This window comes from Pogonomyrmex barbatus, unplaced genomic scaffold, assembly GCF_055798465.1.
Source record: "Pogonomyrmex barbatus isolate J1 unplaced genomic scaffold, ASM5579846v1 scaffold3, whole genome shotgun sequence".
Lineage (NCBI taxonomy): Eukaryota > Metazoa > Arthropoda > Insecta > Hymenoptera > Formicidae > Pogonomyrmex > Pogonomyrmex barbatus.
Window position 1 is genome coordinate 9,105,394 of NW_028297127.1, and position 13,297 is coordinate 9,118,690.

The 13,297-nt window shown below is 43.1% G+C and overlaps 2 protein-coding genes and 1 long non-coding RNA gene across 3 annotated transcripts in view; all 3 read right to left on the minus strand.

The window, feature by feature from the left end:
* The window catches only part of LOC148936005 (uncharacterized), an 86,657-nt gene that overhangs the window by 19,767 nt on the left and 53,593 nt on the right, over window positions 1-13,297 (minus strand). The window lies entirely within an intron of this gene.
* On the minus strand, window positions 765-1,475 carry LOC148936011 (uncharacterized). Its single transcript, XM_089079769.1, has one exon. It carries the CDS (start codon window positions 1,473-1,475, stop codon window positions 765-767), a length of 711 nt encoding a protein of 236 aa, XP_088935895.1.
* On the minus strand, window positions 1,503-2,433 carry LOC148936012 (uncharacterized). Its single transcript, XM_089079770.1, has one exon. The coding sequence runs from the start codon at window positions 2,202-2,204 to the stop codon at window positions 1,503-1,505; it is 702 nt and encodes a 233-aa protein (XP_088935896.1). The 5' UTR covers window positions 2,205-2,433.

A 13,297-nucleotide genomic window follows, 5' to 3' on the forward strand; every position in this document is an offset into this window, starting at 1 on the left:
ATCCGGAGCGATCGCGCTCGCATCAAAGTTCGCGATGTCTTCAACCCATCGAAATTTGGCATAGGGCAGCGATTGACACATCGCCCATCCGTATAAATTGTTCACGTCGTAGTACATCAAATACGACGACGGTTTCGACGGATCGTACGAACGCATGTACTTGTTATTGGCCTGCTCTGTTGGAACATTGACTGAGGCCGCCGCGTATACCGCGCTCGATAAACATAACCATATCGATGTCGGTGAGCAACTCAAATTTTACACGCGTATGTTTCAGCATGGCGTTCCACGTGAAACCTTGCAATGTGTAGTAATGAGCGGGATCGAGACTGTAACTTTTGATACAACTTTCACGGAAATTTTCAAAAACGTCGGCCAATAACAAGACATCAGTCTTCAAATATAGATCGCTATATTCGTCTAAGGTTTCAATAGAGAACCGCTGCCAGATGTTCACGGCGTGCGCGTAATCATTCTCCGACACTGTGTTACCGGTCAACGAGCTATAAAATGATTCGCGCGATGGTAGGCGCGTGTCCTGCAGCTTGTCCGCGCGATTCACGTATTCATAAGAAAAGACACCTTTACGCGTCAACAAATCAAAATCCTCGTTCGATAACGTGGAAAATTGGGAATGTAAAATTTTCAATTTCTGTCTACTTAAAAAAGATGTCAATTTATCGAGACTGGTACTCAAAAATTTGTACGAATCGATGAATCGTAATTGTACACAATTTTGCGAATCTGATCTATCTTTGACATGTTTAGTGAATGAAATATATTTTTCCTTTGTTATCGGCAGCACGATCAATTTTGCCTTCGTACGCCGTAGCTATTTCTGTGATAACAAAGTGCGCGTCATAACCGGATAAATTGTGAAAGACTACAGGAATGCAATATGATTTCTTATAGTTTGGATTGCAATTCGAATGTGCGGGTCCGCGGTAACGACCGGTAAGGTGGCAATGATCACGTACCCGCGTGTCGTCCGACGCAAATGATTTCTCACAAATGTGACAACGCGTCGCGCTACGGTATGTCTCCCACTGATCTCTCGATAATGTTTTCATAGGGACATTCGCGGATAACAAAATTTTTATTTGATGCGCCAAATTTTCGAGTTGTTGAACGAACCATGCAACGCAGTCTTCGCCGCGACGAAATTGATACGCCGATAACGCATCGTCGTACGAGCATCGCACATAATATCCTACGCTAAATACCTTGTGCTGCTGTTGATATGTGTACGACGTGTTTTCTCTTTGCGGCTCCATCCTTCGCAGTATGCACTCAAGATCTGCGTAGACGATGAATGGAAGTCGTTCTTTGTTGCAGTAGTTCTTGAAGTCGAGCCACTTGTCGTCCTCATTCGGCAGTCGGATGGCGCAATCGTTCATCCGTTCGCAATCCACCGTATGCGATTCCAATTTCTCGGATGAATTAAAATAATGTAAACATCTGCAAACGGAAAACATGATTTTTTAGTATTTTTAGCATTTAAATTAACAATTATAAAATATTTTACATATTTTACATATTTTGTTAAAAAATGTGCATATGTACCGATCACAAAAGTATTTCTTGTGTTCTTTTTTACTTAGTTGCGAGCTCACAAGACGGGATAAGTTTTTGATGTACGCGAAGTGTCCATTATCGTCGCGCGGATCCTGCATGTACAACAAATTTGCATGTTTCTCCATTTTCTTTGTTGTCAGATGTATTGGGAGAATCTCCTTTTTCTTGATACCGTAGACGTTGATAGAGATTTCGTTGAGATGTTCGAACTTTTTAATTTGATTCAACGTCATCGGAAACGTAATGTCTTGGAGATTTAACACCGTCGTATAATGTGGATACGATGATTCCCGATTTGTATGCCTTTCGACCGGATGCAAGGCCGCGACCACTGACCATGCGAAACACGCATTGTCCGTTGACTGCACGTTAATTACCGCTCTCTTTAACATAATTTCCCGCGGTAACTCGATGTAACACCCCGCGTGCATGGGATTATATTTATTAACATTAATTGTTAAATTTAATATACGTGATAGCGCCCATCCATTGTCGCGTTCTTGAAATTCTTCGAGCGATGCCAACGTAGGTTCGATGACGTGCTGCTCGTACCACTCATCCACATTTGACACTCGAAAGAGTTCACTATTTTTAGTGTTTATACTTTTATTGGCGCGTTTATCGCCCATCACAAACTCGCCGTTGAACGCGGTGTTCACTTTTACATTATCGTGTCTTTCTATAATGTCTCGCACTCGTTCGAGCACTACACCACCGACTTCCAAAAATTTAGTCTAAACTATATCGCGGCTCGATATAGTTCACGTTAATCATCGCACCAGTCAATATACGGCTTTCAAACGCCGTATCAATCTCGCGCCAAACGAGAGATCCATTGTCTCTACTGGTGCTCGCGTACTCGCCACCAACGTGCACGAAACGTCTTTCTAATTGTACCTTTGTACCCGCGAGTCGTGCGATCCTCGCCACCACAGATTGTCTATTTGCAACGGTGAGTCGAGGACGCTTAACACGACTAAGTTCTTCGAGTTGTTCGATACACTCGTCGCATTGCTGCAGCCACGCGACACACTTCACAAAAGTAGCGACCTGACTGCATTGTTCTAGCAGCTCGCGTTCCACTCGCTCGAGATGTCCCATTTTTTTATACTGCGTCCCACGAAGCACTTGCACTTGCACGTGATTTGTTCACAATATCGTCTTTTTTTTACGCGGTGCAAATTGGGCACATATTGTATGGCATTATTACACAGACGGACTGTTGGCAATTGGAGCAAAATCGACCGTTTAACGCATCAAGAGTATTTATCTTTATGCTTCCTAACGGCATACATTACTCCAATGTCAGTATCCACCAGACGAACCATGCATTAGGCATATATAATTAGAGCATCACCTCGAATAATAAAATTGTATTGAACAATACTTTTTATTATTATTCAACGCAAGGAGTTCCGAACGCGTAACAATTTTTTCTGCATAATCCGTTAGCTCGTCACTCTGATCACTTATGCAATCACTGTCGTCAGACAACGCATGTTCATCTTCGTCTTCAATGTCAATGTTAATATTGTCAATATTATTAATCTCCATTTCTAGTTCATCTCCAAACTCTTCGTCCACTATATTCCTGAGGTTTTCCATGTTTATATTAAACACATTTTCTATATTTAACACATTATTCATCGTCAACTATTTTTCTTACACAGTATCGCGATCGATATTCGTTTCGAGACTTCCGAGATCTACTGTGATTCTGTGTGCCCAAGGATCTACTATATATATATATCGTCTATAATTTCATTGTCCCTTTGTCGAACTCGAAGCATGGTCATAAGTTTTCGAGTCACAATTTTGATTTTTTGTAGCAGCCCAAGTTTTCCCGTTTTTTTTATCTCCAATTTTTCTCCGATAAGAAGATTCAATAGAAAAGATTTGATGACTTTTTTTTAAAGACAGCATAACTTGAAATTAACAGTTGGAATAATATCAATTGATATCCGGAAATAGTTTTTTTCAACATAAAAAGAAAGAAACTTAGTATTTATGATGGAATATTATTTATCGGTGTAACATCGATAAAAAATCGTATTCAGTTTTATAATTTCCGTTCCGTGTCACTGTCAAAATTTATTTGGCTCTTACGTGAAAACTTGGACTTGACCAAACAGGAACGAACATGTTTCAATATTTATTATTAGAAAAAAATTAAGAGAGAAGAAGTGTCCATTTACCGACTTATTTTTATTGAATAATGAATTTTTCGAGATTGTTCGAAATTAGCTCGTTACAACATATACATTTCTTTAGCAGCCGAATTATTGGCGCTTCTCTTACCATGCTATAACACGTACAATTGTCAATGCTATTTTTTTTAAATCGGGACATCATTATAAATCTTTCGAATTTGTTTAGGTACATTATTTTCATTAAATAACGGATTTTTGAGATTGTTCGAAACTAACACGTTGCGACACGTACATTTGTTTATTGCAGCCGGAGTATCGGCGCTTCTCTTAACATGCTGACACGTACAGTCGTCAATATTTTTTCTAATTCGGGACATCATTATAAATCTCCCAAATAGCAATTTGTTTAAATACATAGCAGCCGGAATATCGGCGCTTTTTTTCCTATGTCAATTTCTACAAAAAAATATCTTTTCTAACAGCTCTTCCTAGACAAAAAAAAGACCCCCTCCTCCCCTTCCCCCTCAAAAGTACATTCCAAAGGATCATCGACAAAGCATTCTCCCTTCCCCGTGCCTACCAGTTACCCCCTCTCCTTTACCCCCGCGTCCCCGAGTTACCCCGCACACCCGCACCCCGCTCAGAGCTCCTGGGTTAGAACCGGCCTAGTATTACTACTTGTATATATATATATATATATATATATATATAAGTTTCACAGTCCCGTATGAACAAAATGATATAGTTCCGCAGTTTGAATTACTTTAAAGAACAATACTGAGCTTGTAAAATTACAATCTGAAGCCTAACAAAAAAGATCTATGCATCAACAGTATGCGTATATCATTTCTCATTTTGACGGAATGAGAATGAAAGACTCTGATTGGTCCATTCTTTCATGCCTTACACGTTATGCAAGGGAGAAACACGATGTCTTATTTCGACGAATATAAAAGTTTTGCAGCTTTATATGTACAAAATGATATAGTTCCGAACTTCGGATTATTTTAAAACGGTCTCGCTTTCTCGCGCGGAGAGCGGTTAGTCGGTTACCAGGAGGAGGAAGCGAGGACGCTGGAGACAGAAATTTGCTTATTGTTGTTAGATGTGTATTGCAACAATAATTTATTCACAGAACGGGGAACGGATAGGGAACGGTGCGTTGGAATGCACCGATCTTCGCGAATGGTCGTGGCCGTGGACGGCGATCGGCGCGCGTATGGTTGAGTGTACAAATGCGGTATCGCTTCAGCGGTCAATGCGATACTGTTTGCTGCGTGAAGTTCAGTGGCGCGGGGCGCGCGCGGCGGCAGCGGTGTCGCACGTGCTCGCCGTGGATCTTTAAATCGCCGGTGATGTTAAAGCGCTGTCACGAGGGTGATGTATTCGCGAGGGCGTTTGATCGTTTAGATCGGAAAACGTGCGGACCCGTTCCCTGCCGAGAGGGCTCGGCTGACGGGGGATGTACCCCTCGTCTGTCTCAGTGAGTACCGAGTGAACTCTCGGCCAGCCGGAGAGGGCCCCAGCTGTGTGCGGAGAAAGAGGCGTCAGTGCCGAGTGTACTCGGCCGATCAGGGCGTGCTCCTATCCCGGTGCTCGGAAAGGAACGGTAGTATCGGGGAGAACCCCGATACTCGGCGGAGAAATCTCAGGAACGGCGGAGTCGGATCGAGTGAACTCGACGCGCTGGGGAGACCCTAACAGCTTTCGGCTTGCCGTGAGAGATTCGGAGATACGGCTTTCGACCAGGCCAAGCGAACTTGGCGCGTTGGGGAGGGCCTCAACAAAACTCAGGCTTTCTACCGGCTTCGGATGCTCGCTTCCTTGAGACGTGCTCTCGGAAAACGAGCGAGGAACAGGAGGAGTGATTTCCTGTGGAGAGCGATGCCTTTTTATACCCGAGATCGACCTCGGTATTTTCGGTCGAATCGGTCGGATTAGTCGATCTCGGGGTTAACATCCCTCTTCCCAGGAGCGGAAAAAAAGGATCGGATATAATTGGTTTTTTGGGGATTATAAGGAATAGGAGCGGGAGATGTTTAAGAGTAGGGAAGGAATTCGGTGGGAAGGTAACGGCGCGGTGCGGGGGTGGTCACGCTTGTAGATGCGATCGTGGCGCGGTGCGGGATGCTCGCTCGCTTGCGTGGCGCGGCGTCGGTGCGGCGCGGGACGCATTTACGCTCGATGATACGGTGCATGGTGCGGCGCGGGATGCGCTAGCGCTTGGTGGCGCGACGCGTGGCGCGGTGCGAGGAAATACCACGAAAACAGACATATTTTCGTGGTATTCTCCGATGCTTCGGAGTTCGCGAATTGATAATGATTAAAAAAGGAAGGCATAAATACCTCTTGCAGCCACTGCCGCACTCCGCCTGTTGTTCGGCAGTCCCCGACAGATGGTCGGTCGGGGGAAAATCGGAGGAGGAACGGAGCGGAGGGATGCGCTCCGTTACAACTTTAAAGAACAATACTGAGCTGGTAAAATTACAATCAAAAGCCTAACAAAAAAGATCTATGCGTGAACAAAATGTGTATAATCATTTCTCATTTCGACGACATCGTTCGTCTTTCTTTTCGTGTACTCATCCTTGTCTTTCAGAATCAGATTGCAACGCCATTTACCATAAAATCACGGCGTACAAAGCGACATACAAAGCTGTAAAATTTTTATATTCGTTGAAATAAGACATCGTGTTTCTCCCTTGCATAACGTATAAGACATGAAAGAATGAACCAATCAGAGTCCTTCATTTTTATTCCGTCGAAGTGAGAAATGAGAATACGCATACAGTTGATCCATAGATCTTTTTTGATATCGTATTTCTCCCTTGCATAACGTGTAAGGCATAAAAGAATGGACCAATCAAAGTCCTTCATTTCGTTCTTTTCGAACGGTGCTAATAATAAAAATAAAAAATGTCCGTTTCGACAAATTAAAGAATAAAAGCTTCCATTTGAACGGTTTCAATAATAAAAAAAAATCAGAAGTATCCAGTCAGACTGCATTAGTAAAATTAATAACAGATGCGTCTATTCGGAAGGTACTGTATTAAAAATCAAAAATGTCTGTTCAGACGATATTGATAATTACAAATGTAAAAGTTCTAAACTAGATACGGAGAGACGGACAAAAATATATTGGATGCGTTCTCACGGGAGTGGGCGATGGAAGGACCAATTTTGTAATTTAAAAAAAAACTACATGAGGCGCGTACACAAAGGACGAGACGTACATATACGCTCGACGTCTCAACTACTATGGAAGAAAATAAAAATACTATCATACTATCTCGCGCTCGAGACGTGTGTCAAAAGAAGAAAGAAATATTCTTGTACTCTTTCGCGCAATATGCGCCATGCGATGGTTCAGCGTCTTTTGATTATCGTTCACTATTGCTAACGTACTATAGTGAATGAATTGAAAGGAATAAACAGACATTAACAATGCATGAAGAGAAATGAAAATCGTTATATATAATTATACATAATTTTATGTATAAAAATTATAATTTTGTAATAAATAAAAATGTGTATGTAGTTATTTTCTCAGTATAAATGTATAATACATATTCCGAAAATCTGTAAGAAATTCACAGTTTTGAGTAATTAATTACAAATTCGACAAGACATTTATTGAACGATAAATAAAATAATCAAATTATATTACTTCTTTTTTCTTTCTCCTTTTTATTTGATATAAGCAAAAATATGCGTAACTTATTGAATTTGTAATTAATTATCTGAAATATAGTAAATTTTCCATTTCTAAGAGTCGGAATATATACAATGAGATTGTAATAAGAATAATTTCGTATTTATTCTTACTCATTTTATTATTATACTTTTCAGTTATTATAAATCTTATTATAAAATTATATAACAGATAAGAAGCATATGATTATATATAATACAATTTTCGAATTTCTTCATACATCGATTCTATATCTACTTACTCTTTTTTCGTACTGTATATATTGTGGCGCCCTTGCCACCTACTTCCGCTGCGCCGCTTGGCGCACCCGCCGCCGAGCGCCACCGCCCATCGAGGAAGCAGACGATTATATCACGACCAGTGGTAACTTCCGCCTTCTTCCCCGTCAGACACATTGTGTTGAGTGGCCATTTTACGTGGTTTCTTGTGTCTTCGGACGCGCAGACAAGCACACGTCTGGCGCAGAGAGAGAGAGAGAGAGAGAGAGAGAGAGAGAGAGAGAGAGAGAGAGAGAGAGAGAGAGAGAGAGAGAGTTCCAGATATGATCGCGGTCGTCCGTGTCGTGCGAGTGTGTGTCCGCGCTCTGTTTAGTATCGAGTGTCGCGCATGTGCCGGATTCTGTGCGGTGTCGCGATCGTCTGTGTCGGGCGACCACGTGCGCCTCAACCTCTCTCACCTGCGCACGAGTCACTGATGCGCTCGTTCTTTCTCTCTCGCTTGTGTGTGACCGGCTGGTTTTCTCTCTCTTTCTCGCTCGCGCGTGTGCTGCCTCTCTTTCTTGCTCGCGTGTGATCCGTCGCTTTTCTCTCTCGCTCGCGCGCGGTCGGCTTATGATTCTCTCTCGCTCGCAAGTGTGTATCCTATTCGTGATCTGCGTGCATTTTATCCGCGTCTTTGTCTGTTCCATCCCGTCTTATTCTGCGTTTTATCCGCGTTCTATGCAATCGTCAAAGTTCCGCGTCTCGCTCTCTGCGTTTCTCTTTCGCGTGTGCTCTGTTTTACCCGCGTCCGCGTTGCATCTCATACTCGTCTTCGTTGCATCTTTTTAGTGTTTAATCAGCATTACGCGTGCGGCAGCCGCCCGCGATCTCCTACGATTCGCGAGCGTTCCGCGTGGCTACGCAGCGTGCGTCTTCCGGCAATCCGCCTCTTCTTTTGCGAACGATCTTTTTCAGCGTTTCTTTTTCTCTTTGTTTCAGCGTTTTCTAATCTCGAACGTTCCTTCGCGTCCGCGGTACCCTTGCAGGTATTGTACGTTCCGCAAGATAGCAATTGTCACGCGCATTCTTCGTGTTCGCGAAACCCTTTTGGCATTGTATTGTCTCGATTTTCTTTGTTCTGTGATATTAGCTGTAAGCCATGTAAATATCGCGTTCGTGTTTATGTTTGTCAAATAACGACTATTCTAGAAATTATTATCCGTCTGTTCAAATAAACGAGACCAAGCCAGAACGTCGCGAGACTTTGCTGGCGACGATCGAACTTCAAATCGTGGTGGTATTACTTAGTTGTCTTGCAACCTTCCTGCTTCTCCGACTTTTCAGAAATCAGCCTCATCAAATCATAGACCGGCAACGCATTATCCACTACAATATCAACAATAACAAGCAATGACCAGCTAACGTCGGAGACGATCGACGACCGCATGGTGCATGGAGTGCGAAAGAGTAGATAATATTTCTATTTCCTTCTCATACGCGTCGAGAACACGAGAGAGTACAACGATATTCCTATTCTTTACTTACAACGCATTGGTGCGAGAGAAAGATAGGATAATATTTCTATTTTCTTCTGCCAACTCGATGTTGCCAAGCACGTGTACGTGCGTGCGTGCGTGCGTGCGTGCGTGCGTGCGTGCGTGCGTGCGTGCGTGCGTGCGTGCGTGCGTGCGTGCGTGCGTGCGTGCGTGCGTGCGTGCGTGCGTGCGTGCGTGCGTGCGTGCGTGCGTGCGTGCGTGCGTGCGTGCGTGCGTGCGTGCGTGCGTGCGTGCGTGCGTGCGTGCGTGCGTGCGTGCGTGCGTGCGTGCGTGCGTGCGTGCGTGCGTGCGTGCGTGCGTGCGTGCGTGCGTGCGTGCGTGCGTGCGTGCGTGCGTGCGTGCGTGCGTGCGTGCGTGCGTGCGTGCGTGCGTGCGTGCGTGCGTGCGTGCGTGCGTGCGTGCGTGCGTGCGTGCGTGCGTGCGTGCGTGCGTGCGTGCGTGCGTGCGTGCGTGCGTGCGTGCGTGCGTGCGTGCGTGCGTGCGTGCGTGCGTGCGTGCGTGCGTGCGTGCGTGCGTGCGTGCGTGCGTGCGTGCGTGCGTGCGTGCGTGCGTGCGTGCGTGCGTGCGTGCGTGCGTGCGTGCGTGCGTGCGTGCGTGCGTGCGTGCGTGCGTGCGTGCGTGCGTGCGTGCGTGCGTGCGTGCGTGCGTGCGTGCGTGCGTGCGTGCGTGCGTGCGTGCGTGCGTGCGTGCGTGCGTGCGTGCGTGCGTGCGTGCGTGCGTGCGTGCGTGCGTGCGTGCGTGCGTGCGTGCGTGCGTGCGTGCGTGCGTGCGTGCGTGCGTGCGTGCGTGCGTGCGGGCGGGCAGGCGCGCGTGTATGTATGTTTGTTTACACCTCACGTCGGTCCTATATTACAATGACTGATTTCGAGAAATAAATTTATCAGAAATAAATTTAATATGCGATAGCAATTAAGAGACTGAATTATGTAATAAATTGTGTATGTAATAATGTAATAAAATATAGTCCTTTTCATAAATGTCTGTATATGCACGTTTTGTTAACTATTTCAATCGTGCATACATCAGAAATATCAGAATCAAAGCAATCATCAACGGAATTTTGCATTGGTAGAGTGGCAATGGATTAGACTCGTCATGCGAAGAGCCCGGGTTTGATCCCCAGCCACTCTCCGTTAGGAGATGTTATCTACTTTTACTTGCTTTTTTTTATTTTTCCTATAACATAAAATATACGATTAATAAATTTAATTACAATAAAAAATTTTTAATAACATTTTATTTGTAAAATCGTCATGGCGCTATATTTGTACATTTTTATCATGGTACAATTATATCTTTAAAAAATATGAACAATTTATATATAATTACAAATATGTGTATATATGTACATTATATATAATTATATTTATATATATATATATATATATATATATATATATATATACAAACAAATAATGTACTTTCGTGAGAAAAGGGAGAAAATGTATTAATTACTGTCATCTGCCATCAATTTTTATCGTTTAGAGGATAGGAAAATAAAGGAAGGGTGCGGTTCAGTGCTTAGTTCGTTATATATTTACACATTTTTTACAAAGTAAGTATATATGATTCGAGATATATGTGTGTGATTATCCGCGAGTGATTATCCGCGTTATGTGTGCTCGCGTGTGACTGTGTGAGTGTCTTGCAGATGAAGAGTCACCGTTAAACACGGTCTCGCGACCGAGAGCTTTGCAGTCGAGAGGATCTTGCGACCGGAGGCTTTGCAATCGAGAAGGTCTTGCGACCTGAGAGATTGTTCCCTTGTGGGAGAATTTGTGGCTCTGGTAGGCGCGAGAGGACGTTAGTTCTTGCTAACGTGGGAAGAGGAGTGCTCGTCACTCCTTTCTGCGCTGCTTGGCTCCTTGTCCCCTGTCTCGATGTCTGCGAATGTCCGTCGGTTGTTCTCTGTTGCGTCCCTTGGTCCACTTTTCAGGGTCGGTGATCGCGGAGTGGTGTTGCTGTCGGAGGGATCCTGGTAATTGGAATTAATCTCCACGCCGGAACCTGAGGGGCCGCTTTTTCCTGGAGCTCCTGCAAGGGGGAGAGGGCCTTTAGATGCTTCTCTGGTGTCAGTGGGCGATCAAGATGCTGTTGAGGTGACCGTGTATTTGCTCGCTCGGAGACGAATTTGTTCTTAGAGACAACCCTTCGTCTCGTAAATGATAGATGAGGAAGACGATGAGGAGAAGGAGCTGGAACTAGTCGATGATGAAGTCGACGAGGAAGAGGAGACGATGACAACTGAAGATGACGTCGTGCGACGTCGCTTTCCGGCTTTCCGGATCGGCCGGCGAATCGTTGGGTCCCAGCTGGGATGCGTCTTGTTTCTTGAATACCTTCCGATCGTTTCTTCTTGAATTCGGGAAGAGATTTCCCGAAACTGGGACCTTGCGGTCAGGAGGACCTTTCGGTCACAGAGCGGAAGACCTTGCAGTCAAGAAACAGAGCGGACCTTGCGGTCGAAGTAGTAAACCTTGCGATCGAAAATGTCCTATGTGTTCGAGATGTGTTTTCACGTAATGATTCGATGGCGGACGGGAATGTCGATGAGTAGTCGCGCGCCTTCTTAAATATTCCGCGCGACCGTATTCTGAATGCGCGAGAACTCAGTGATAGGGTCAGGCGTCTAACGGCGAGCGCCGCTACTACCCGCGAAGCTAGGCCCACGCGATACGCAGGGGGTGCACGTCAGTAACGTAGCGCGCGGTGAGCTGCGCGTCGCCACAGTACATATATATATATTACATATTTGTAACGTTCAATTATATATAAATTATTCATGTTTTTAAAATACCATGATAAAAATTTATAAATATATAGCGCCATAACGATTTTGCAAACAAAATGTTGTTAAAAAATTTTTATTCTAACTAAATTTATCAGTCGTATATTTCATGTTGTAAGAAAGATAAAAAAAAAAGAAAGCAGGAGTACGTAGCATCTCCTAACCGAGAGTGACTGGGGATCGAACCCGGGCTCTTCGCATGGCAAGTGACACATTGCCACTCTATAAATGCAGAATTCCATTGACCATTGTTTCGATTCTAATATTTCTGATGTATACACGAAATAGTTAACAAAACGTGCGTATACAGGCATTTGCGAAAAGGACTGTACTTTATTGTGTTATTACATACACAATTTATTACATAATTAATTCTCTTGTTTATTATCACACATCAAATATATTTCGGATAAATTTATTCATCAAATATTTTTCGGATAAATTTTTTCTCGAAATCGGCCGCTGCAATATAGGCCGATGTGAGGCGTACATACGCATACACACACAAGATGAGACAGATACATGTGCGCTCGGCAACATTGGGTTGGCTGAAGAGAATAGAAATATCATCCTATTCTCTCGCACTGAAGCGCCGTGAGTAGAGAATAGAAATATTGTACTCTCTCGCGCTCGCGACGCGTATGAGAAGGAAATGTTATCGTACTCTTTCGCGCTCCATGCATTGTGCGATTGTCGAGCGTCTCCGACGTTACTTGATCACCGATCATTGATAAATACATTATGAATTAAAAAGAGTAAACAGATATAGAATCGATGTATGAAGAAATTCGAAAAATTGTTATATATAATCATATGCTTTATATATTACAATAACCTGTTATATAATTTTATAAGATTTTTAAGATTATAATAACTGAAGAGTAATAATAAAATGAGTAAGAATAAATATGAAATTATTTTCTTATTACAATCTTATTGTATAAATTCCGATTCTTAGAAATGAAAAATTTACTATATTTCGGATAATTAATTACAAATTCAACAAGTTACGCATATTTTTGCTTATATCAAATAAAAAGGAGAAAGAAAAAAGAAGTAATATAATTTGATTATTTCATTTATCGTTCAATAAATGTCTTGTCGAATTTGTAATTAGTTACTCAAAACTGTGAATTTCTTAGAGATTTTCGGAATATGTATTATACATTTATACTGAGAAAATAACTACATACACATTTTTATTTATTACACAATTATAATTTTTATACATAAAATTATATATAATTATATATAACGATTTTCATTTCTTTTCATGCATGTCTGTTAATGTCTGTTTATTCTTTTTAATTCATTCA

Bases quoted from the DNA above. Each gene is read 5' to 3' on its own strand.
- LOC148936012 (XM_089079770.1), bottom strand. From the start codon at position 2,204: ATGGGCGATAAACGCGCCAATAAAAGTATAAACACTAAAAATAGTGAA.
- LOC148936011 (XM_089079769.1), bottom strand. From the start codon at position 1,475: ATGTTTTCCGTTTGCAGATGTTTACATTATTTTAATTCATCCGAGAAA.